Source organism: Oncorhynchus keta, chromosome 29, assembly GCF_023373465.1.
Source record: "Oncorhynchus keta strain PuntledgeMale-10-30-2019 chromosome 29, Oket_V2, whole genome shotgun sequence".
NCBI classification, from domain to species: domain Eukaryota; kingdom Metazoa; phylum Chordata; class Actinopteri; order Salmoniformes; family Salmonidae; genus Oncorhynchus; species Oncorhynchus keta.
The window spans coordinates 9914776-9939746 of NC_068449.1; the positions used below are offsets into that span (position 1 = coordinate 9914776).

General features: G+C 43.2%; 1 protein-coding gene across 3 annotated transcripts; it reads right to left on the reverse strand.

Annotated features, from left to right (window-relative positions):
- Positions 1-514: 514 nt before the first annotated feature.
- LOC118362300 (snake venom 5'-nucleotidase-like) lies at positions 515-20956 on the reverse strand. 3 transcript variants are annotated; one of them, XM_035742522.2, is made up of 9 exons: positions 20572-20956; positions 20247-20373; positions 19828-20016; positions 18048-18245; positions 17309-17463; positions 17042-17150; positions 16642-16791; positions 16171-16371; positions 515-988 (listed from the first exon to the last, which is right to left on the reverse strand). In XM_035742522.2, exons 1-9 carry the CDS (start codon positions 20911-20913, stop codon positions 822-824), a joined length of 1638 nt encoding a protein of 545 aa, XP_035598415.1. In that variant the 5' UTR covers positions 20914-20956; the 3' UTR covers positions 515-821. The 3 variants fall into 3 exon arrangements, with proteins under 3 accessions (XP_035598415.1, XP_052341841.1, XP_035598414.1); XM_052485881.1 differs by having other exon boundaries at positions 20151-20373; XM_035742521.2 differs by lacking the exon at positions 515-988 and adding an exon at positions 7535-8008 and having other exon boundaries at positions 20151-20373.
- Between the last annotated feature and the right edge of the window lie 4015 nt (positions 20957-24971).

The window sequence follows — 24971 nt, forward strand, 5'->3', positions numbered from 1 at the left end:
CCTGTGTCTGCATTTGGGTCTCGCCTTGTGCCCTTATAGGCCTATAATTATCATGAAGTAAACATGCGCATGTTCAGAGCCATGACTCATTTTAGTCTGCACTCTGCCGCTGTCATTGGCAGCTTGCAGTCCTGCCTTTCCGGAAAGACTTGGAAATAGTGATGTTTTAATGCCATGGGTTTTTCCATGGTATTATTTGGCTTGCCTCAGAGCTAAATGGTGAGAATTCTTTAGATTCCTTCATCGGAACTGTCATCACTTCAGTGGAAACACAACAGCTCCCCCGAACACACAGGACAGTCAGACTTACTGTACAGTGCATTCAGAAAGTATTCATACCCCTTGACTTAATCTATTTAATTCATTTTAAATTCAGGCTGGAACGCAACAAAATGTGGAAGAAGTCAAGGGGTATGAATACTTTCTGAAGGCACTCCTGCATGCAAAATACACATTTGACATGCACCAGGTCTTCATCTACTAAATCTTTGAGGGGTCTGAAAGTATCAAAAGGTTTTAACCTAAAATATTTTGCTTTCATTAACTTTCACAAATATGTCAATCAATACGGCTAAATTGCAACAACAATAAAATGCAAATATACATGACTCTATAAAAGTGACAAAACAAAGTCATTGGCAGTTTTTGTGTCACTTGCCTGTATGTACCTGCATATACTGTAGTAAAGCAAATATAAATACATTGTTTCTTGAAATAGTATAATACTCTTTCTCATAAACAGCAGCCGTTTTAGAAAAATTTAAATATGTGACACATCACCACAGAAACCTGCCATAGTGTGATCTTCTGGAAATAATCTCTCATAAACTTGTGGACAGGGCCCACATCAGGCCTAGCAGTAACAAAGTCAGACAGTTGGCCCCAGCCGCCATGGATGAGTTTCTGAACTTGATGCGGCCCTCCACAGTTGGGTACACCCTCTTCATCTCCTTGATGTAGTTGCCGAAAACCGAGATGTCCAGATCACCTATAGGCGATAGTATAGAATATATGAGGTTAATCCTCTGTTGCTATAACAGGGTAATAGCAACAGCCACTATATGGCTTGAGGTAAGGCATCAAGGTTGCCACAACCAATATTAGTTAAAACCATGTTGATTAAAAAGATCATTTGAACCCGCTGTGAATATGTTTACTGCATTGTAATGGCATATTTTTTAAGCCTGTATGACATGCAATACGCCCCCATAAGCACAGTCAACAAGTATTTTAAGCTTGTACTCATGAAGTAGTAATGGGTCTCTTCAAGTGATTATGAGTTCAACTAGGATACTTTTTTCACAGATATTTTCTGTAAGTTGAAGGCCTTTTATTTAATCTTCTCTGTAATGTAATGTCATATACAGTGTCACAGCAGCAGAGGCAATGCCTTCGTCTGTGCAGTGTTTTAGCTTTTAGAGGACAAATAGAAGTATTTTTTACATGTATGAAAAATGTTTAAAGAAAGGTTGTTTAGATTGTACTTACAGTAATGTTACTGTAAAAGATTTACTTTGGGTCTGGGAAACAATGTTTAACAGGCCCAGAGTTCACACAATGCTAATTCATGGTAACACCTGCTGTTACTCGTGACACTCACTGGTCGGACATACACCAGACCCTGTATGTGAACATTTTCTAATATAACACTGAATGATAACCAATTCTAACGTAACACTGAATGGCAATCAATTCTAATGTAACACTGAATGTAACTTTAAAGGTTGCTTGTTGGTCATGAGGAAAACTACTTAGTTAGCTGTATCCCAGTGAGCACATATGTATTTTCAACTAAATCAACATATTTTGCTCATAGGGATGTTGCTAGTCAAATCAAGGAGGATGACACCATGGTCTCCTAAACTAGTGTTTTGTCATAACCGATGCAGATGTTCACCAGATGTGCCAGCCACGTCCAACGGCCCATTAAACTGAGGTTACTACAACTCAAAGGTATTTTCAGAAAACAGAGAACATTGATTTCTCATTTGAGACTTTTCATTTGGATATTTGTCCTCCAGAAAAGTTACTACATGAGCCTATTTGTAATTTATAATGAGACACAAGGGTTATTTATTTCGATTATTCATTCAATTTCACTACCAACAAGGCTTCAGTACATACAGTGCATTCGGCAAGTATTCAGACCCCTTGACTTTTTCCACATTTTGTTACGATACAGATGAACTTGTCTTTACCCCTCATCAATCTACACACAATACCCCATAATGACAAAGCAAAAACAGATTTTTAGGAATTTTTGCACATTTCTAAAAAAGAAAAACTGAAATATCACATTTACATAAGTATCCAGACCCTTTACTCAGTACCTTTTTGAAGCACCTTTGGCATCGATTACAGCCTTGATTCTTATTGGGTATGAGCTACAAGCTTGGCACACCTGTATTTGGGGAGTTTCTCACATTATTCTCTGTAGATCCTCTCAAGCTCTGGCAGATTGGATGGGGAGTGTCGCTGCACAGCTATTTTCAGGTCTCTCCAGAAATGTTTGATTAGGTTCAAGTCCGAGCTCTGGCTGGGCCACTCAAGGACATTCAGAGACTTGTCCCAAAGCTGATCCTGCGTTGTCTTGGCTGTGTTCTAAAGGTCGTTGTCCTGTTGGAAGGTGAACCTTTGCCTCAGTCTGAGGTCCTGAGCACGCTGGAGCAGGTTTTCATCAAGGATCTCGCTGTACTCTGCTCCGTTTAATCTGTCCCTCGATCCTGACAAGTTTCCCAGTCCCTGCTGCTTAAAAACATCCCCACGGCATGATGTTGCCACCACCATGCTTCACCATAAGGATGGTGCCAGGTTTCCTCCAGACGTGACGCTTGGCATTCAGGCCAAATAGTTCAATCTTGTTTTCATCAGACCAGAGAATTTTGTTACTCAAGGCCTGAGAGTCCTTTAGGTGCCTTTTGGCAAACTACAAGCGGTCTGTCATGTGCCTTTTACTGAGGAGTGGCTTCCGTCTGGCCACTCTACCATAAAGGCCTGATTGGTGGAGTGCTGCAGAGATGGTTGTCCTTCTGGAAGGTTCTCCCATCTCCACAGAGGGACTCTGTAGCTCTGTCAGAGTGACCATCAGGTTCTTGGTCACCTCATTGACCAAGGCCCTTCTCCCCGATTGCTCAGTTTGGCCAGGCGGCCAGCTCTAGGAAGAGTCTTGGTGGTTCCAAACTTCTTCCATTTAAGAATGATGGAGGCTACTTGGTTCTTGGGGACCTTCAATGCTGCAGAAATGTTTTGGTATCCTTCCTTTGGTATCTGTGCCTCGACACAATCCTGTCTCAATCAAATCAAATCAAATCAAATCAAATTTTATTTGTCACATACACATGGTTAGCAGATGTTAATGCGAGTGTAGCGAAATGCTTGTGCTTCTAGTTCCGACAATGCAGTGATAACCAACAAGTAATCTAACTAACAATTCCAAAACTACTGTCTTATACACAGTGTAAGGGGATAAAGAATATGTACATAAGGATATATGAATGAGTGATGGTACAGGGCAGCATACAGTAGATGGTATCGAGTACAGTATATACATATGAGATGAGTATGTAAACAAAGTGGCATACTTAAAGTGGCTAGTGATACATGTATTACATAAGGATGCAGTCGATGATATAGAGTACAGTATATACGTATGCATATGAGATGAATAATGTAGGGTAAGTAACATTATATAAGGTAGCATTGTTTAAAGTGGCTAGTGATATATTTACATCATTTCCCATCAATTCCCATTATTAAAGTGGCTGGAGTTGGGTCAGTGTCAATGTCAGTGTGTTGGCAGCAGCCACTCAATGTTAGTGGTGGCTGTTTAACAGTCTGATGGCCTTGAGATAGAAGCTGTTTTTCAGTCTCTCGGTCCCAGCTTTGATGCACCTGTACTGACCTCGCCTTCTGGATGATAGCGGGGTGAACAGGCAGTGGCTCGGGTGGTTGATGTCCTTGATGATCTTTATGGCCTTCCTGTAACATCGGGTGGTGTAGGTGTCCTGGAGGGCAGGTAGTTTGCCCCCGGTGATGCGTTGTGCAGACCTCACTACCCTCTGGAGAGCCTTACGGTTGAGGGCGGAGCAGTTGCCGTACCAGGCGGTGATACAGCCCGCCAGGATGCTCTCGATTGTGCATCTGTATAAGTTTGTGAGTGCTTTTGGTGACAAGCCGAATTTCTTCAGCCTCCTGAGGTTGAAGAGGCGCTGCTGCGCCTTCTTCACGACGCTGTCAGTGTGAGTGGACCAATTCAGTTTGTCTGTGATGTGTATGCCGAGGAACTTAAAACTTGCTACCCTCTCCACTACTGTTCCATCGATGTGGATAGGGGGGTGTTCCCTCTGCTGTTTCTTGAAGTCCACAATCATCTCCTTAGCTTTGTTGACGTTGAGTGTGAGGTTATTTTCCTGACACCACACTCCGAGGGCCCTCACCTCCTCCCTGTAGGCCGTCTCGTCGTTGTTGGTAATCAAGCCTACCACTGTTGTGTCGTCCGCAAACTTGATGATTGAGTTGGAGGCGTGCGTGGCCACGCAGTCGTAGGTGAACAGGGAGTACAGGAGAGGGCTCAGAACGCACCCTGTGGGGCCCCCGTGTTGAGGATCAGCGGGGAGGAGATGTTGTTGCCACCTGGGGGCGGCCCGTCAGGAAGTCCAGTGCCCAGTTGCACAGGGCGGGTCGAGACCCAGGGTCTCGAGCTTGATGACGAGCTTGGAGGGTACTATGGTGTTGAATGCCGAGCTGTAGTCGATGAACAGCATTCTCACCTCTTGTCCAGGTGGGTTAGGGCAGTGTGCAGTGTGGTTGAGATTGCATCGTCTGTGAACCTATTTGGGCAGTAAGCAAATTGGAGTGGGTCTAGGGTGTCAGGTAGGGTGGAGGTGATATGGTCCTTGACTAGTCTCTCAAAGCACTTCATGATGACGGAAGTGAGTGCTACGGGGCGGTAGTCGTTTAGCTCAGTTACCTTAGCTTTCTTGGGAACAGGAACAATGGTGGCCCTCTTGAAGCATGTGGGAACAGCAGACTGGTATAGGGATTGATTGAATATGTCCGTAAACACACCGGCCAGCTGGTCTGCGCATGCTCTGAGGGCGCGGCTGGGGATGCCGTCTGGGCCTGCAGCCTTGCGAGGGTTAACACGTTTAAATGTCTTACTCACCTCGGCTGCAGTGAAGTAGAGACCGCATGTTTTCGTTGCAGGCCGTGTCAGTGGCACTGTATTGTCCTCAAAGCGGGCAAAAAAGTTATTTAGTCTGCCTGGGAGCAAGACATCCTGGTCCGTGACTGGGCTGGGTTTCTTCTTGTAGTCCGTGATTGACTGTAGACCCTGCCACATGCCTCTTGTGTCTGAGCCGTTGAATTGAGATTCTACTTTGTCTCTGTACTGACGCTTAGCTTGTTTAATAGCCTTGCGGAGGGAATAGTTGCATTGTTTATATTCGGTCATGTTACCAGACACCTTGCCCTGATTAAAAGCAGTGGTTCGCGCTTTCAGTATCACGCGAATGCTGCCATCAATCCACGGTTTCTGGTTAGGGAATGTTTTTATCGTTGCTATGGGAACGACATCTTCAACGCACGTTCTAATGAACTCGCACACCGAATCAGCGTATTCGTCAATATTTTTATCTGACGCAATACGAAACATGTCCCAGTCCACGTGATGGAAGCAGTCTTGGAGTGTGGAGTCAGCTTGGTCGGACCAGCGTTGGACAGACCTCAGCGTGGGAGCCTCTTGTTTAAGTTTCTGTCTGTAGGCAGGGATCAACAAAATGGAGTCGTGGTCAGCTTTTCCGAAAGGGGGGCGGGGCAGGGCCTTATATGCGTCGCAGAAGTTAGAGTAACAATGATCCAAGGTTTTACCACCCCTGGTTGCGCAATCGATATGCTGATAAAATTTAGGGAGTCTTGTTTTCAGATTAGTTTTGTTAAAATCCCCAGCTACAATGAATGCAGCCTCCGGATAAATGGTTTCCAGTTTGCAAAGAGTTAAATAAAGTTAGTTCAGAGCCATCGATGTGTCTGCTTGGGGGGGGATATATACGGCTGTGATTATAATCGAAGAGAATTCTCTTGGTAGATAATGCGGTCTACATTTGATTGTGAGGAATTCTAAATCAGGTGAACAGAAGGATTTGAGTTCCTGTATGTTTCTTTCATCACACCATGTCTCGTTAGTCATGAGGCATACGCCCCCGCCACTCTTCTTACCAGAAAGATGTTTGTTTCTGTCAGCGCGATGCGTGGAGAAACCCGTTGGCTGCACCGCCCCGGATTGCGTCTCTCCAGTGAGCCATGTTTCCGTGAAGCAGAGAACGTTACAGTCTCTGATGTCCCTCTGGAATGCTACCCTTGCTCGGATTTCATCAACCTTGTTGTCAAGAGACTGGACATTGGCAAGAAGAATGCTAGGGAGTGGTGCACGATGTGCCCGTGTCCGGAGTCTGACCAGAAGACCGCTACGTTTCCCTCTTTACGAAGTCGTTTTTGGGGTCGCTGCATGGAATCAATTCCGTTGACCTGTTTGTAAGGCAGAACACTGGATCCGCGTCGCGGAAAACATATTCTTGGTCATACTGATGGTGAGTTGACGCTGATCTTATATTCAGTAGTTCTTTCGACTGTATGTAATGAAACCTAAGATGACCTGGGGTACTAATGTAAGAAATAACACGTAAAAAAAACCAAAAAACTGCATAGTTTCCTAGGAACGCGAAGCGAGGCGGCCATCTCTGTCGGTGCCGAAATCCTCGGAGCTCTACATGCACTGTCAACTGTGGGACCTTATATAGACAGGTATGTGCCTTTCCAAATCATGTCCAATCAATTGAATTTACCACAGGTGGACTCCAATCAAGTTGTAGAAACATCTCAAGGATGATCAATGGGACCTTGAGACTGCCTATCGCCTGGTACTGTTTGGACTCTGACCCGGGTTATGAACTCTCGCCTGTCCCCGACCTGCCTTTGCCTACTCCCTTTGTTATAATAAATATCGGAGCTCTACCATTTGCCTCCTGTGTCTGCATTTGGGTCTCGCCTTGTGCCCTTATAGGCCTATAATTATCATGAAGTAAACATGCGCATGTTCAGAGCCATGACTCATTTTAGTCTGCACTCTGCCGCTGTCATTGGCAGCTTGCAGTCCTGCCTTTCCGGAAAGACTTGGAAATAGTGATGTTTTAATGCCATGGGTTTTTCCATGGTATTATTTGGCTTGCCTCAGAGCTAAATGGTGAGAATTCTTTAGATTCCTTCATCGGAACTGTCATCACTTCAGTGGAAACACAACAGCTCCCCCGAACACACAGGACAGTCAGACTTACTGTACAGTGCATTCAGAAAGTATTCATACCCCTTGACTTAATCTATTTAATTCATTTTAAATTCAGGCTGGAACGCAACAAAATGTGGAAGAAGTCAAGGGTATGAATACTTTCTGAAGGCACTCCTGCATGCAAAATACACATTTGACATGCACCAGGTCTTCATCTACTAAATCTTTGAGGGGTCTGAAAGTATCAAAAGGTTTTAACCTAAAATATTTTGCTTTCATTAACTTTCACAAATATGTCAATCAATACGGCTAAATTGCAACAACAATAAAATGCAAATATACATGACTCTATAAAAGTGACAAAACAAAGTCATTGGCAGTTTTTGTGTCACTTGCCTGTATGTACCTGCATATACTGTAGTAAAGCAAATATAAATACATTGTTTCTTGAAATAGTATAATACTCTTTCTCATAAACAGCAGCCGTTTTAGAAAAATTTAAATATGTGACACATCACCACAGAAACCTGCCATAGTGTGATCTTCTGGAAATAATCTCTCATAAACTTGTGGACAGGGCCCACATCAGGCCTAGCAGTAACAAAGTCAGACAGTTGGCCCCAGCCGCCATGGATGAGTTTCTGAACTTGATGCGGCCCTCCACAGTTGGGTACACCCTCTTCATCTCCTTGATGTAGTTGCCGAAAACCGAGATGTCCAGATCACCTATAGGCGATAGTATAGAATATATGAGGTTAATCCTCTGTTGCTATAACAGGGTAATAGCAACAGCCACTATATGGCTTGAGGTAAGGCATCAAGGTTGCCACAACCAATATTAGTTAAAACCATGTTGATTAAAAAGATCATTTGAACCCGCTGTGAATATGTTTACTGCATTGTAATGGCATATTTTTTAAGCCTGTATGACATGCAATACGCCCCCATAAGCACAGTCAACAAGTATTTTAAGCTTGTACTCATGAAGTAGTAATGGGTCTCTTCAAGTGATTATGAGTTCAACTAGGATACTTTTTTCACAGATATTTTCTGTAAGTTGAAGGCCTTTTATTTAATCTTCTCTGTAATGTAATGTCATATACAGTGTCACAGCAGCAGAGGCAATGCCTTCGTCTGTGCAGTGTTTTAGCTTTTAGAGGACAAATAGAAGTATTTTTACATGTATGAAAAATGTTTAAAGAAAGGTTGTTTAGATTGTACTTACAGTAATGTTACTGTAAAAGATTTACTTTGGGTCTGGGAAACAATGTTTAACAGGCCCAGAGTTCACACAATGCTAATTCATGGTAACACCTGCTGTTACTCGTGACACTCACTGGTCGGACATACACCAGACCCTGTATGTGAACATTTTCTAATATAACACTGAATGATAACCAATTCTAACGTAACACTGAATGGCAATCAATTCTAATGTAACACTGAATGTAACTTTAAAGGTTGCTTGTTGGTCATGAGGAAAACTACTTAGTTAGCTGTATCCCAGTGAGCACATATGTATTTTCAACTAAATCAACATATTTTGCTCATAGGGATGTTGCTAGTCAAATCAAGGAGGATGACACCATGGTCTCCTAAACTAGTGTTTTGTCATAACCGATGCAGATGTTCACCAGATGTGCCAGCCACGTCCAACGGCCCATTAAACTGAGGTTACTACAACTCAAAGGTATTTTCAGAAAACAGAGAACATTGATTTCTCATTTGAGACTTTTCATTTGGATATTTGTCCTCCAGAAAAGTTACTACATGAGCCTATTTGTAATTTATAATGAGACACAAGGGTTATTTATTTCGATTATTCATTCAATTTCACTACCAACAAGGCTTCAGTACATACAGTGCATTCGGCAAGTATTCAGACCCCTTGACTTTTTCCACATTTTGTTACGATACAGATGAACTTGTCTTTACCCCCTCATCAATCTACACACAATACCCCATAATGACAAAGCAAAAACAGATTTTTAGGAATTTTTGCACATTTCTAAAAAAGAAAAACTGAAATATCACATTTACATAAGTATCCAGACCCTTTACTCAGTACCTTTTTGAAGCACCTTTGGCATCGATTACAGCCTTGATTCTTATTGGGTATGAGCTACAAGCTTGGCACACCTGTATTTGGGGAGTTTCTCACATTATTCTCTGTAGATCCTCTCAAGCTCTGGCAGATTGGATGGGGAGTGTCGCTGCACAGCTATTTTCAGGTCTCTCCAGAAATGTTTGATTAGGTTCAAGTCCGAGCTCTGGCTGGGCCACTCAAGGACATTCAGAGACTTGTCCCAAAGCTGATCCTGCGTTGTCTTGGCTGTGTTCTAAAGGTCGTTGTCCTGTTGGAAGGTGAACCTTTGCCTCAGTCTGAGGTCCTGAGCACGCTGGAGCAGGTTTTCAACAAGGATCTCGCTGTACTCTGCTCCGTTTAATCTGTCCCTCGATCCTGACAAGTTTCCCAGTCCCTGCTGCTTAAAAACATCCCCACGGCATGATGTTGCCACCACCATGCTTCACCATAAGGATGGTGCCAGGTTTCCTCCAGACGTGACGCTTGGCATTCAGGCCAAATAGTTCAATCTTGTTTTCATCAGACCAGAGAATTTTGTTACTCAAGGCCTGAGAGTCCTTTAGGTGCCTTTTGGCAAACTACAAGCGGTCTGTCATGTGCCTTTTACTGAGGAGTGGCTTCCGTCTGGCCACTCTACCATAAAGGCCTGATTGGTGGAGTGCTGCAGAGATGGTTGTCCTTCTGGAAGGTTCTCCCATCTCCACAGAGGGACTCTGTAGCTCTGTCAGAGTGACCATCAGGTTCTTGGTCACCTCATTGACCAAGGCCCTTCTCCCCCGATTGCTCAGTTTGGCCAGGCGGCCAGCTCTAGGAAGAGTCTTGGTGGTTCCAAACTTCTTCCATTTAAGAATGATGGAGGCTACTTGGTTCTTGGGGACCTTCAATGCTGCAGAAATGTTTTGGTATCCTTCCTTTGGTATCTGTGCCTCGACACAATCCTGTCTCAATCAAATCAAATCAAATCAAATCAAATTTTATTTGTCACATACACATGGTTAGCAGATGTTAATGCGAGTGTAGCGAAATGCTTGTGCTTCTAGTTCCGACAATGCAGTGATAACCAACAAGTAATCTAACTAACAATTCCAAAACTACTGTCTTATACACAGTGTAAGGGGATAAAGAATATGTACATAAGGATATATGAATGAGTGATGGTACAGGGCAGCATACAGTAGATGGTATCGAGTACAGTATATACATATGAGATGAGTATGTAAACAAAGTGGCATACTTAAAGTGGCTAGTGATACATGTATTACATAAGGATGCAGTCGATGATATAGAGTACAGTATATACGTATGCATATGAGATGAATAATGTAGGGTAAGTAACATTATATAAGGTAGCATTGTTTAAAGTGGCTAGTGATATATTTACATCATTTCCCATCAATTCCCATTATTAAAGTGGCTGGAGTTGGGTCAATGTCAGTGTGTTGGCAGCAGCCACTCAATGTTAGTGGTGGCTGTTTAACAGTCTGATGGCCTTGAGATAGAAGCTGTTTTTCAGTCTCTCGGTCCCAGCTTTGATGCACCTGTACTGACCTCGCCTTCTGGATGATAGCGGGGTGAACAGGCAGTGGCTCGGGTGGTTGATGTCCTTGATGATCTTTATGGCCTTCCTGTAACATCGGGTGGTGTAGGTGTCCTGGAGGGCAGTTAGTTTGCCCCGGTGATGCGTTGTGCAGACCTCACTACCCTCTGGAGAGCCTTACGGTTGAGGGCGGAGCAGTTGCCGTACCAGGCGGTGATACAGCCCGCCAGGATGCTCTCGATTGTGCATCTGTATAAGTTTGTGAGTGCTTTTGGTGACAAGCCGAATTTCTTCAGCCTCCTGAGGTTGAAGAGGCGCTGCTGCGCCTTCTTCACGACGCTGTCAGTGTGAGTGGACCAATTCAGTTTGTCTGTGATGTGTATGCCGAGGAACTTAAAACTTGCTACCCTCTCCACTACTGTTCCATCGATGTGGATAGGGGGGTGTTCCCTCTGCTGTTTCTTGAAGTCCACAATCATCTCCTTAGCTTTGTTGACGTTGAGTGTGAGGTTATTTTCCTGACACCACACTCCGAGGGCCCTCACCTCCTCCCTGTAGGCCGTCTCGTCGTTGTTGGTAATCAAGCCTACCACTGTTGTGTCGTCCGCAAACTTGATGATTGAGTTGGAGGCGTGCGTGGCCACGCAGTCGTAGGTGAACAGGGAGTACAGGAGAGGGCTCAGAACGCACCCTTGTGGGGCCCCCGTGTTGAGGATCAGCGGGGAGGAGATGTTGTTGCCACCTGGGGGCGGCCCGTCAGGAAGTCCAGTGCCCAGTTGCACAGGGCGGGGTCGAGACCCAGGGTCTCGAGCTTGATGACGAGCTTGGAGGGTACTATGGTGTTGAATGCCGAGCTGTAGTCGATGAACAGCATTCTCACCTCTTGTCCAGGTGGGTTAGGGCAGTGTGCAGTGTGGTTGAGATTGCATCGTCTGTGAACCTATTTGGGCAGTAAGCAAATTGGAGTGGGTCTAGGGTGTCAGGTAGGGTGGAGGTGATATGGTCCTTGACTAGTCTCTCAAAGCACTTCATGATGACGGAAGTGAGTGCTACGGGCGGTAGTCGTTTAGCTCAGTTACCTTAGCTTTCTTGGGAACAGGAACAATGGTGGCCCTCTTGAAGCATGTGGGAACAGCAGACTGGTATAGGGATTGATTGAATATGTCCGTAAACACACCGGCCAGCTGGTCTGCGCATGCTCTGAGGGCGCGGCTGGGGATGCCGTCTGGGCCTGCAGCCTTGCGAGGGTTAACACGTTTAAATGTCTTACTCACCTCGGCTGCAGTGAAGTAGAGACCGCATGTTTTCGTTGCAGGCCGTGTCAGTGGCACTGTATTGTCCTCAAAGCGGGCAAAAAGTTATTTAGTCTGCCTGGGAGCAAGACATCCTGGTCCGTGACTGGGCTGGGTTTCTTCTTGTAGTCCGTGATTGACTGTAGACCCTGCCACATGCCTCTTGTGTCTGAGCCGTTGAATTGAGATTCTACTTTGTCTCTGTACTGACGCTTAGCTTGTTTAATAGCCTTGCGGAGGGAATAGTTGCATTGTTTATATTCGGTCATGTTACCAGACACCTTGCCCTGATTAAAAGCAGTGGTTCGCGCTTTCAGTATCACGCGAATGCTGCCATCAATCCACGGTTTCTGGTTAGGGAATGTTTTTATCGTTGCTATGGGAACGACATCTTCAACGCACGTTCTAATGAACTCGCACACCGAATCAGCGTATTCGTCAATATTTTTATCTGACGCAATACGAAACATGTCCCAGTCCACGTGATGGAAGCAGTCTTGGAGTGTGGAGTCAGCTTGGTCGGACCAGCGTTGGACAGACCTCAGCGTGGGAGCCTCTTGTTTAAGTTTCTGTCTGTAGGCAGGGATCAACAAAATGGAGTCGTGGTCAGCTTTTCCGAAAGGGGGGCGGGGCAGGGCCTTATATGCGTCGCAGAAGTTAGAGTAACAATGATCCAAGGTTTTACCACCCCTGGTTGCGCAATCGATATGCTGATAAAATTTAGGGAGTCTTGTTTTCAGATTAGTTTTGTTAAAATCCCCAGCTACAATGAATGCAGCCTCCGGATAAATGGTTTCCAGTTTGCAAAGAGTTAAATAAAGTTAGTTCAGAGCCATCGATGTGTCTGCTTGGGGGATATATACGGCTGTGATTATAATCGAAGAGAATTCTCTTGGTAGATAATGCGGTCTACATTTGATTGTGAGGAATTCTAAATCAGGTGAACAGAAGGATTTGAGTTCCTGTATGTTTCTTTCATCACACCATGTCTCGTTAGTCATGAGGCATACGCCCCGCCACTCTTCTTACCAGAAAGATGTTTGTTTCTGTCAGCGCGATGCGTGGAGAAACCCGTTGGCTGCACCGCCCCGGATTGCGTCTCTCCAGTGAGCCATGTTTCCGTGAAGCAGAGAACGTTACAGTCTCTGATGTCCCTCTGGAATGCTACCCTTGCTCGGATTTCATCAACCTTGTTGTCAAGAGACTGGACATTGGCAAGAAGAATGCTAGGGAGTGGTGCACGATGTGCCCGTGTCCGGAGTCTGACCAGAAGACCGCTACGTTTCCCTCTTTTACGAAGTCGTTTTTTGGGGTCGCTGCATGGAATCAATTCCGTTGACCTGTTTGTAAGGCAGAACACTGGATCCGCGTCGCGGAAAACATATTCTTGGTCATACTGATGGTGAGTTGACGCTGATCTTATATTCAGTAGTTCTTTCGACTGTATGTAATGAAACCTAAGATGACCTGGGGTACTAATGTAAGAAATAACACGTAAAAAAAACCAAAAAACTGCATAGTTTCCTAGGAACGCGAAGCGAGGCGGCCATCTCTGTCGGTGCCGAAATCCTCGGAGCTCTACATGCACTGTCAACTGTGGGACCTTATATAGACAGGTATGTGCCTTTCCAAATCATGTCCAATCAATTGAATTTACCACAGGTGGACTCCAATCAAGTTGTAGAAACATCTCAAGGATGATCAATGGAAACAGGATGCATCTGAGCTCAATTTCAAGTCTCACAGCAAACGGTCTGAATACTATGTAAATAAGGTATTTCTATTTGAGTTTTTTGCAAAATTTTCTAAAACCTTTTTTTGCTTTGTCATTATGGGCTATTATGTGTAGATTAATGAGAAAAAAAATATTGAATCCATTTTAGAGTAAGGCTGTAACATAGCAAATATGGAAGAAGTCAAGTGGTCTGAATACTTTCCAAATGAACTTTGTACAATTTTGTTTCTCGGGTATATTCAGTGAGGTGTAATGTAATGATTAGAGCTCACATAATTTTAGCAATAAGGCACACCAGGAAGTGCTGCGCCATGAATACAGTCACAGGTAAATGGCATTGTTAGGGTCCCACAAGAAGATATAGTAAGGAAAATAATCTGGTTGTTAGTTATTTTGGGCATGTTGCTACATAACTAAATTGAGGAGTTTAGCACAACAGCCACAGGCTTCATCATTGACGATGTCCTCAGTGAATATAAGAACGTATCCTAACCAATCCACATCGATGGGGCTTGGCAAGTTCCTTGGCATCCACATCACTAAGGACTCCACACACACCCGCACAGTTGTGAAGAGGGCACGGCAGTGCCTCTTCCCCGCAGGAGACTGAAAAGATTTGGCATGGGCCCTTAGATTCTCAAAACGTTCTACAGCTTTACCATCAAGAGCACCTTGACTGGCTGCATCACCGCTTGGTATGACAATTGCACCGCCCTTGATCGCAAAGCGCTAAAGAAGGGTGGGGTGGACAGCCCAGTACATCACTGGGGCCGAGCTCCCCTACATCCTGGACCTCTATATCAGGCCATGTCAGAGGAAGGCCTGTAAAATTGCCAAAGACTCCAGCCACCCAAGCCATAGACTGTTCACTCTGCTATAGTTCGGAATACAGTAACTATAAAACGGTAACTATATATACACACCATATACACACATTCACTAGACTTTATACACACCATATACACACTCACTAGACTATATTATAGATCCACATTGATCTGGTTCTGGTAATACCTGTATATAGATCCACATTGATCTGGCACTGATAATACCTGTATATAGCTCCACATTGATCTGGCACTGATAATACCTGTATATAGCTCCACATTGATCTGGCACTGGTAATACCTGTATATAGATCCACATTGATCTGGTACTGGTAATACCTGTATTCAGCTCCACATTGATCTGGCACTGATAATACCTGTATATAGCTCCACATTGATCTGGCACTGGTAATACCTGTATATAGCTCCACATTGATCTGGCACTGATAATACCTGTATATAGCTCCACATTGATCTGGCACTGGTAATACCTGTATATAGCTCCACATTGATCTGGTACTGGTAATACCTGTATATAGCTCCACATTGATCTGGTACTGGTAATACCTGTAATACCTGTATATAGCTCCACATTGATCTGGTACTGGTAATACCTGTATATAGCTCCACATTGATCTGGTACTGGTAATACCTGTAATACCTGTATATAGCTCCACATTGATCTGGTACTGGTAATACCTGTATATAGCTCCACATTGATCTGGTACTGGTAATACCTGTAATACCTGTATATAGCTCCACATTGATCTGGTACTGGTAATACCTGTATATAGCTCCAAATTGATCTGACACTGATAATACCTGTATATAGCTCCACATTGATCTGGCACTGGTAATACCTGTATATAGCTCCACATTGATCTGGTACTGGTAATACCTGTATATAGCTCCACATTGATCTTGTACTGGTAATACCTGTAATACCTGTATATAGCTCCACATTGATCTGGTACTGGTAATACCTGTATATAGCTCCACATTGATCTGGTACTGGTAATACCTGTAATACCTGTATATAGCTCCACATTGATCTGGTACTGGTACTGCTGTACCAAAATAAATGCTAGTCTGGAAGCAAAGAGAAATAATGTGCGAGTTGAGATAAATACAAGAGATGTTTCGACAGCAACATGAACATGATATTCTTATGAGGCGCAGTGATCATTTTCAGATGGAACTGTTAGCGGCCATAGTGGGCCTGTGTCCATCAATACAGCATGGTTTGGAACGCTGCTTGTCCAGTCAGCATCTAGGATCCAAACAAACAGTTTTATAATTCCCTATCCTCCATGACAGACGGTCATTTCAATGTGAAAGTTCTGTATCTTTGCACCTTCCTGAACAGGCCCCTGTTCTGTTCAAACCATTGCACCCTGCCCAATGGACTCACCAGTGTCATGTTTCAGTTTCTCCTCCTTAATCATGGTAAAACCATCTCCTCCGTCTGCGATGTAGGATGGTAGGACCAGCTTGTACAGCCTGTCTGGGTCCAGAGATTCGTATCTGGGCACACGGCACTGAGAGCAGCGGAGGCTCAATGACGTCACACGGTCCCCCACCGACCGTGACAGGTCGTATTCCACATGGATTCCTGGGAAGTTGAAGCAGCCAGAAAGGGATTCAGTATCAATCTTTACATTTGGTGGCAGCAGTGGGATCCAAAAATACAACTTGTTGGTCAATATACTGTATACAAAAAGTACAGGAAGGAATTAAGTCAAATCTATAAAGATCACAGTGAGTGTATTACAGAAGTCCTGTTTCATTCAAAGGAATGTAAAATAGAACTATAATGTACAGTATATCCTCCAATTATATTTTTAAACCACAGTGCCCAAAATAATCACTTATTGACTGGTACCTGAAACTTGAAGAAATTCTCCTCTGCTGCTCCCGTATCTTCGGACAGAGTTTTCAAATGCCTTTTTCAAGGTTGACCCCTTCAACTGCACCAGATCAAAAGTGCCCCCAAATGGTAAGACTGATATAACTTCCTCCATGGTGATGGTGCCTTGAGAAAGCAATGTAGAATAAATGTATGGTGTCCATAATATGGACAGCCTTACTTTGTAGAAGTTTATTAGGACAGCCTCACACTGTAGAAGTGAGGACCTTCATTTCTGAAGTCATGAATGGCATCACTGTAAAGTGGCTAATTTTTCCATTTTAAAATGACTGTTTAGTTAGTAATATAAGGATTCTTAAATTAGTTGGCAGAACTTTCAAAACACTTTATGAACCCATTATGAGTTATGACACACCATTTTTGTGACTTTCATCTATTCCTGTCCTTATGCCTCCACTGTTCAGGATGCATAAACTGACGTGATTCCACTGGATCTCATCTGCATACTTGATATTGTGATGAATCTAGAAGAGTCCGTGGAAACACAATGTTCACACACTTCAGTATAGGGGAAAGCCCTCAATCGGGGGCAAGTCCACCTGTAATGGACAGAACACTGACATACTTCCACCTGGGCTGAGAATGATATTCCGCATGGTGAAAGCGTCTGCCACGTACTCACCATTGCGTCACAGATGAGGTTCCCCAGGTTGCACTCCCGGAACCGGCACTCATTGAAGGTTCCATTGAGATACACTAGGGTTTTCCCCACGTACTGAGACGAGTACTGGGCCAAGTTCTTCTTCCACTCGTCAACATCAGCAAGGATACCTGGATCTGAGAGACAGAGACCGGAGTCATGTTGTTTAGTGTAAAAACATGGCTTTGAATGAATGTTCAACAAAAGAAAGAGGAAAGAAATGACTGCAGTTAGGCCTCGATTCAATCAGATCGAGTGTTAACCTGCGTTGTCCGACATCCGCGTGGTGGATGTTTTGGCGGTGTTGGAGATAACTAACTGCATAACTGCGGTATGAGCTGATAGGAAGGGAGCGTCAAAAAATACTCCCTATTATCTCTACTGTGTTAAAAGTTCAAAATCTCAATAGAAGGTGTAGGCTCAAGCGATGATATAAATATGTCAAATCGATGTGTAGACAATAGTACATCACGCATTCGAGTGTTCGAACTTGTAATGTGGCTGCATAGGATTTCTCTGATATAAAGTCGCATGTGGTTTTGTTGCATCCAATAGCAGTGTCCGCGATAAGTTAACACAATGATCTTCTTCTGGTTTGACAGCTATTACGCAGTTCCACCTCAGACACCGCCAAAACAACCACTGTGTTGGCTAGTGCATTTGATGTCTATTGTTATCAGTCAGATCCAGATAGTCAGTCACAACTCTTCCAGTAGTTTACCCTGGGCTATGCTGCTGTCCAGCAGGATGGGGTTCCCATTCGCCTTCAGCACGTTCCCAGCTTTATCGAAGACCAAATTGAGGTATCCCAGGTACTTCCCAAAGGCAAAAGCCTGTACCACAGGGACATCTCTCCCGTCCTCAGACCTCACCGTGAAGGGGTAGGGACCCATCGGCACCTCTGAAGATGGGACACTCCCTACAATGACAAACAGGCCTGTTATCTATCTTCCTCCCACTTGACTATTTCACATTTTAACTTTATCATTGTGTCTTAACATTGACAGGCTACATTGACACTTAACAGTGTGTGCTTCATTCAAATTATGCCAATATCTCAATTTGGTTTGTAACATACACTGCCATTCAAAAGTTTGGGGTCACTTAGAAATGTCCTTGTTTTTGAAAGAAAAGCTATTTTTTTGTCCATTAAAATAACATCAAATTGATCAGAAATACAGTGTAGACATTGTTAATGTTGTAAATGACTATTGTAGCTGGAAACGGCAGATTTTTATTGGAATATCTACATAGGCGTACAGAGGCCCATTATCAGCAACCATCACTCGTGTGTTCCAACAACACATTGTGTTAGCTAATCCAAGTTTATTATTTTAAACAACAGTCTCAACATCAACAGTGAAGAGGCGACTCCGGGATGCTGGCCTTCTAGGCAGAGTTCCTCTGTCCAGTGTCTGTGTTATGTTGCCTATCTTTTATTTTTATTGGCCAGTCTGAGACATGGCTTTTTGTTTGCAACTCTGTCTGGAAGGCCAGCATCCCGGAGTCACTTCTTCACTGTTGACGTTGAGACTGGTGTTTTGCGGGTAATATTTAATGAAGCTGCCAGTTGAGGACTTGTGAGGCGTCTGTTTCTCAAAATAGACACTCTAATGTACTTGTCCTCTTGCTCAGTTGTGCAGTTGGGTCCTCCCATTCCTCTTTCTATTCTGGTTACAGCCGGTTGGAACACAGAAATGGTGGTTGCTGATCATGGGCCTCGGTATGCCTATGTAGATATTCCATAGAAAGTCAGCCGTTTCCAGCTACAATAGTCATTTACAACATTAACAATAAATACACTATATTTCTGATCAATTTGATGTTATTTTAATGGATAACAAATGTGTCACGCCTTGGTCTTAGTATTTTGTGTTTTCTTTAATTATTTGTTCAGGCCAGGGTGTGACATGGGTTTATTGTATTGTCGTATTGGGGTTTTTGTAGGCATTGGGATTGTGGTTGATTAGGGGTGTGTCTGGTATAGGCTTGGCTGCCTGAGGCGGTTCTCAATCAGAGTCAGGTGATTCTTGTTGTCTCTGATGGGGAACCGTATTTAGGTAGCCGGGGTTTCACTGTGTATTTCGTGGGTGATTGTTCCTGTCTCTGTGTAGTGTTCACCAGATAGGCTGTATTAGGTTTCACGTTCCGTTTGTTGTTTTTGTATCTATAAGTTATTTCATGTATCGTCGTTTCTTTATTAAAGACATGAGTAACCACCACGCTGCATTTCGGTCCGACTCTCTTTCAACAAACGAAGAACGCCGTTACAAAATGTGCTTTTCTTTCAAAAACAAGGACTAAGTGACCCCAAACTTTTGAACGGTAGTGTATTTCTTCGCTGAACAAGAAACTCCCAAAATGTGACTGATATGATAAAATCCAAGAGGATACTTGTGAAAGGCTGACATAGTGGACATTGACCCTGTTCACACATCCACATAGTTCAACTTTCTGTAATCACAGAGCTATGACAATGTAACAACTGAATAATTGGGCACCTGTGTAGAGGAAAGTGTTGGTGTGTCCGCCGATGACCAGGTCCACGCCTTTCACTCGCTTGGCGATGTCTATATCCACGTCAAATCCAGAGTGACCAAGGGCGATGATCTTATTGTAACCAAGAGTGATCAGTTTATCCACCTGGATCTGCAAGGCTTTGATCTCATCCTCAAAGATCAGGTGTGGACCTGGAGTGTACACAATAGAAAAGTTTAAGGTGAGTCACACAACTGTGAGTGACTTGACCTGAAATTCCTCGAATAAGCTAGTGATTAAGCGAGCAACCCATCAAATGATCCATCAACCAAACCCTCTATTTTACCTGGTAAGGATAAGACTGGAGTTTCCACTGAGGTGTAACCTACCACAGCCACTATTTCAGAGCCCATCGTGAATGTTGTGTAGGGTTGATAGTAACCATTGATAGTTGGGGCGAGTGTTGCATCTGCCTTGATGTTGGCACTGAGAACAGTGAAGTTCACCTTCTGCAGAAAATGGCGGAGCAGGCCCTCCACTCCATTGTCAAACTCATGGTTTCCAAATGCCTGAAAGCCAGGGAAAGATAACTATTACCTGTCTCACTACATTATTATGTGAATTATTATATCAGATCATGCTCTTTGTCTCTATGTGTGTGTGTGTATGTACTTGTGCGTGTGTGAGAGATACTGAGAAAGATAAAGTGTGATAAAATGTACTATACCTAATTCACAATTTCATCAAGGTTGATGGAAATGGCTTACCATCGCATCATATCCAAGCTTGTTCATGAAATACGCAGCTTCCTCCCCTTTGTAGTAGTTGAACCAGACAGTACCCTGAAACTGATCGCCAGCATCCAGCAATAACACATTCCGTTCTTTGCTCCGGATGTCTGCTATTTTTGTGAACCTCCTGGCCACTCCGCCAAAACAAGGACTACCTGGGCTACATTTACCCGACTCTCTACTATTCTCCTCAATCCGAGCGTGAGCATCGTTGGTGTGTAGCAATGTAAGCTCGAAAGTTGACACACTTTCAAAATGCATGAAGAAAAAGAGCAAAGCCAAATGCATGCACGGAGGCAGAGTCCTCCACACATCCATTTCACTCACTTCAAAGCATGTACTGTGCAATAGGCTCTGTGCCTAGACTCCAGTTCCAAATTAAACTAATTTAGTAGGCGTGTACATGGGTAGATAAGTGTTAACACATGTTTAAATACTTGGCTCCTCGGATGTTGTTGCCGTGGTCGTCTGTCCCTATAATTTTCTCCACAAAGAACAATAGTAGGTTTAGTTGAGGAGCTAAGACCACATGAATACCCATTCATGTTTTCCACACAGTGCCTCACTATAATACCATGTGGCTACGCTGGATTTATATGGCTAAATATATGCAAACATTTCTTCAGTTTCATTGGCAAAATCTTCAATGCATTCTGTTTTCAGTGTCAAGTAAAATGGACATTACACCAGTCCCAACGTCAACAGTGAAGAGGTGACACCGGGATGCTGGCCTTCTAGGCAGAGTTCCTCTGTCCAGTGTCTGTGTTATTTTGCCAATCTTAATCTTTTATTTTTATTGGCCAGTCTGAGATATGGCTTTTCCTTTGCAACGTTGTCTAGAAGGCCAGCATCCCAGAGTTGCCTCTTCACTGTTGACGTTGAGACTGGTGTTTTGTGCGTACTATTTAATGAAGCTGCCAGTTGAGGACTTGTGAAGAGTCTGTTTCTCAAACTAGACACTCTAATGTACGTGTCCTCTTGCTCAGTTGTGCACCGGGGCCTTCCACTCCTCTTTCTATTCTGGTTACAGCCAGTTTGCGCTGTTCTGTGAAAGGAGTAGTACACAGCGCTGTACGAGATCTTCAATATCGTGGCAATTTCTCACATGGAATAGCCTTCATTTCTCAGAACAAGAATAGACTGACGAGTTTCAGAAGAAAGGTCTTTGTTTCTGGTCATTTTGAGCCTATAATCGAACCCACAAATGCTGATGCTCCAGATACTCAACTATTCTAAAGAAGGACAGTTTTATTGCTTCTTTAATCAGAGTTTTCAGCTGTGCTAACATAATTGCATAAGGGTTTCCTAATGATCAATTAGCCTTTTAAAATGATAAACTTGGATTACCTAACACAACATGTCATTGGAACACAGGAGTGATGGTTTCTGATAATGGGCCTCTGTACGCCTATGTAGATATTCCATTAAAAAATCAGCCGTTTCCTGCTACAATAGTCATTTACGACATTAACATTGACTACACTGTACTTCTGATAAATTTTGTTACTTTAATGGACAAAAAATGTGCTTTTCTTTCAATAACAAGGACATTTCTAAATGACCCCAAACTTTTGAATGGCAGTGTATGCTATGATCCAGCATATCAGTGTCACAGGCTAGACATTAGCATTATGAGAAATGCTGCCCAGTAGCAAGGTCCAAAATACATGGACTCTTGGAGGTGTCATGGAGCTCTTGGGGGTGTCCTGGAACTCTTGGAGGTGTTCTGAAAATAGGGTTGCTGTCAATTGTTGTAGGAAAGTACTGCAAAGGTTACTCTATTTGTGAGGCTGTAAAAGTGATAGACCACATGAACTTCGGACCAGATAGATACCTCTATCCTACCCTTGCTTGATTGAACCTGCTAGGCTCAATTTACTTCCCCAACTAAAAACACAATGAAACAGTACCCTCTAGTGAATATTGAAGGTAAATTGAAGCCCACAGAAGCCTTTCATGAAGTACAGCTCCCTTTCAAATATATTTTCAGTGAAATCCTGATTCACGTCATCAATCACCATGCAATTTTCAGTTCCCTTTAATCTCTTTAGGGAGGCTCTCGTTATGGACTCTATTTTGGAGGATTTCTGGCTATCATGTTGCATGCAGCAAAATATTTTTTTTTGCCTTTGATTTATATCCCTTGTGTGGTGGATCTGTCACAACAACGCTGTGATACTTCAATGGGAAACCTGCACATTTACGATGAATTAGTTAAATGAACATTTGATTAAAGAGTAAAGAACATCAACATTAAGCTATTGCAAGTTTATCAATGGGTAGCAAGATCAATGCATAAAACAAAAGGTAGAAAAAAAGCTTTCAAGAAGAGCAAAAGATAATATCATTAATTGGACCAAAATAAATGACAAATTAATAGGAATATCTCACTGGTAGGTTTCAAACAAATGTGATGAGCGCAACATGAACGTTTGAAGAGTTTTTAAAGTGGCATCTCCAGAGTTCACATCCTGAGAGATAAGGGACATACGTTTTACATTTAGTCTCTGGGGTTAGGTGAGGATCCCAAAGGAATGATGGCACACTGCCAGTTTATTCATTAAGTCCTTCATAGCAGTCTTCAAATGGTCCCATCAGTAACATTTTCAAGGCTTTCCTTGTGATCACTACTGATAGATACTTAAACACTTAAACTTGACCATCCGAACTGATGCCATTGCTTATAAAGTTGGAATGCCTTTAAACAGTCACATCCTTATCATCTGAGTCAGAAATATACTGTATATGACATCTGTCATCACTTTATAGATGCCGTGGCTTATTAGAAGTGAAGCGGAAATGTGATGTGAAGACTGCACGGCAGGTAACACTTCAAACACTCAAAGGTTCTACTGCAATACAACAGAGGAGCTGACAGAGATAAACAGATAACTTCTCTATGATGAGATCACTGGGATTTCAATAAAATTACTTCCTTTACTTTTTTGTTTGTAGTGCTTAACAAAACGTATTATTGCTTTACATAGGTGTGCACAGTCCCAAAGTGTGAAAACTACACCGAAGCCATAACTGTCAAACTGTAATGAAGAACTTGGTGGTCTGTAAATTCTTAGGCTTTACTTTATGTGTTCGCTCCCAGGTGCTGGTTAGCCGCCTCACCGCTCTACAACATAGCACCATCATCCTCACGCAACTGCCTGAAACAATTCACAATAAGATACCCACATAAACTATACAGAAGTTACCTAGCTATATAATTACAGGGAATATAACAAGGCACTGGAGAACATTGTACTATACAATTCCTAGCCTACATGTCCGAAATAAAACCAAGACTGTTCTCAGGGCAGGCCTGGTTGTAGCTAGATATGTTTGAGTCGTGTCGGCGGAAGTTGGCTCCCCTGCCTGTTCGGGCGGTGCTCGGTGGTCGTCGTCACCGGCCTACTAGCCGCCACCGATCCCTTTTCCCTTTTCTGTTTGTTTTGTCTTATTAGTTGCACCTGTGTCTAATTGTGTTTTCCTGATGTGCTTCCTTATTTAAGGCTAGTAAACCCGCCCTTGTTTTGTGCGGGATTGATTTTGTTGTTGTTGTTGTTGTTGTCGTTGGGTGTGTTCTTGCTCCGGACCGTGTACCCTGTGTTTTGGGTTGGTCAGTATTTTTCGCACCCTGTGTTTTGGGTTGGTCAGTATTTTTCGCACCCTGTGTTTTGGGCATTGTATTTTGGTGCCATATTAAAGTGCACTTTTCCCTTTGGAACTCTCTGCTCTCTGCGCCTGATTCTTATCTCACACACCCAGTCCCTCGTGACAACAATTTTAGCATTTTAGCTAACCCTAACCCTTTTCGTAACCTTAACCTAATTCTCCTAACCTGCCACGTTAAACCTGCTGCGTAAATTCTCCTAACCTGCTGTGTAAGTTCTCCTAACCTGCCAAGAAAAGTCACTTCTGTTAGTCAAAACCAGCAGACCTGCCCTGAGAGCAGTCTGGGTATACACCACAAGAGATTGGTGGCACTTTAATTGGGTAGGACAGGCTTGTGGTAATGACTGGTGAGGAAACATGCATTTCTGATGGACGCATAATGTCTTTGGCTAAATCAAGAATGCTATTTAATAGGGAAAACAGGATGGTTGGAATTATAGAATGAGGAATTATAATATGGGCGGAGCTACAGATCTCTAATGATGAGACACAATTTATTAATATGACTGACTACAAATTCTTCACAGCCTTTCATACACAAACGGAACTCTTTGCTGATTTGATAAGAACATCTGATTAAATGGGAAGGATTGGCACCATCTACAAAACAAATGGCGTGAAAATAGGTTCCATAATTTTTTATTGTTGCTATTGGTAAGTTGGTATATTGGTATGCCAACGTTTAATGTCCCTTTAAAATACACTTAAAG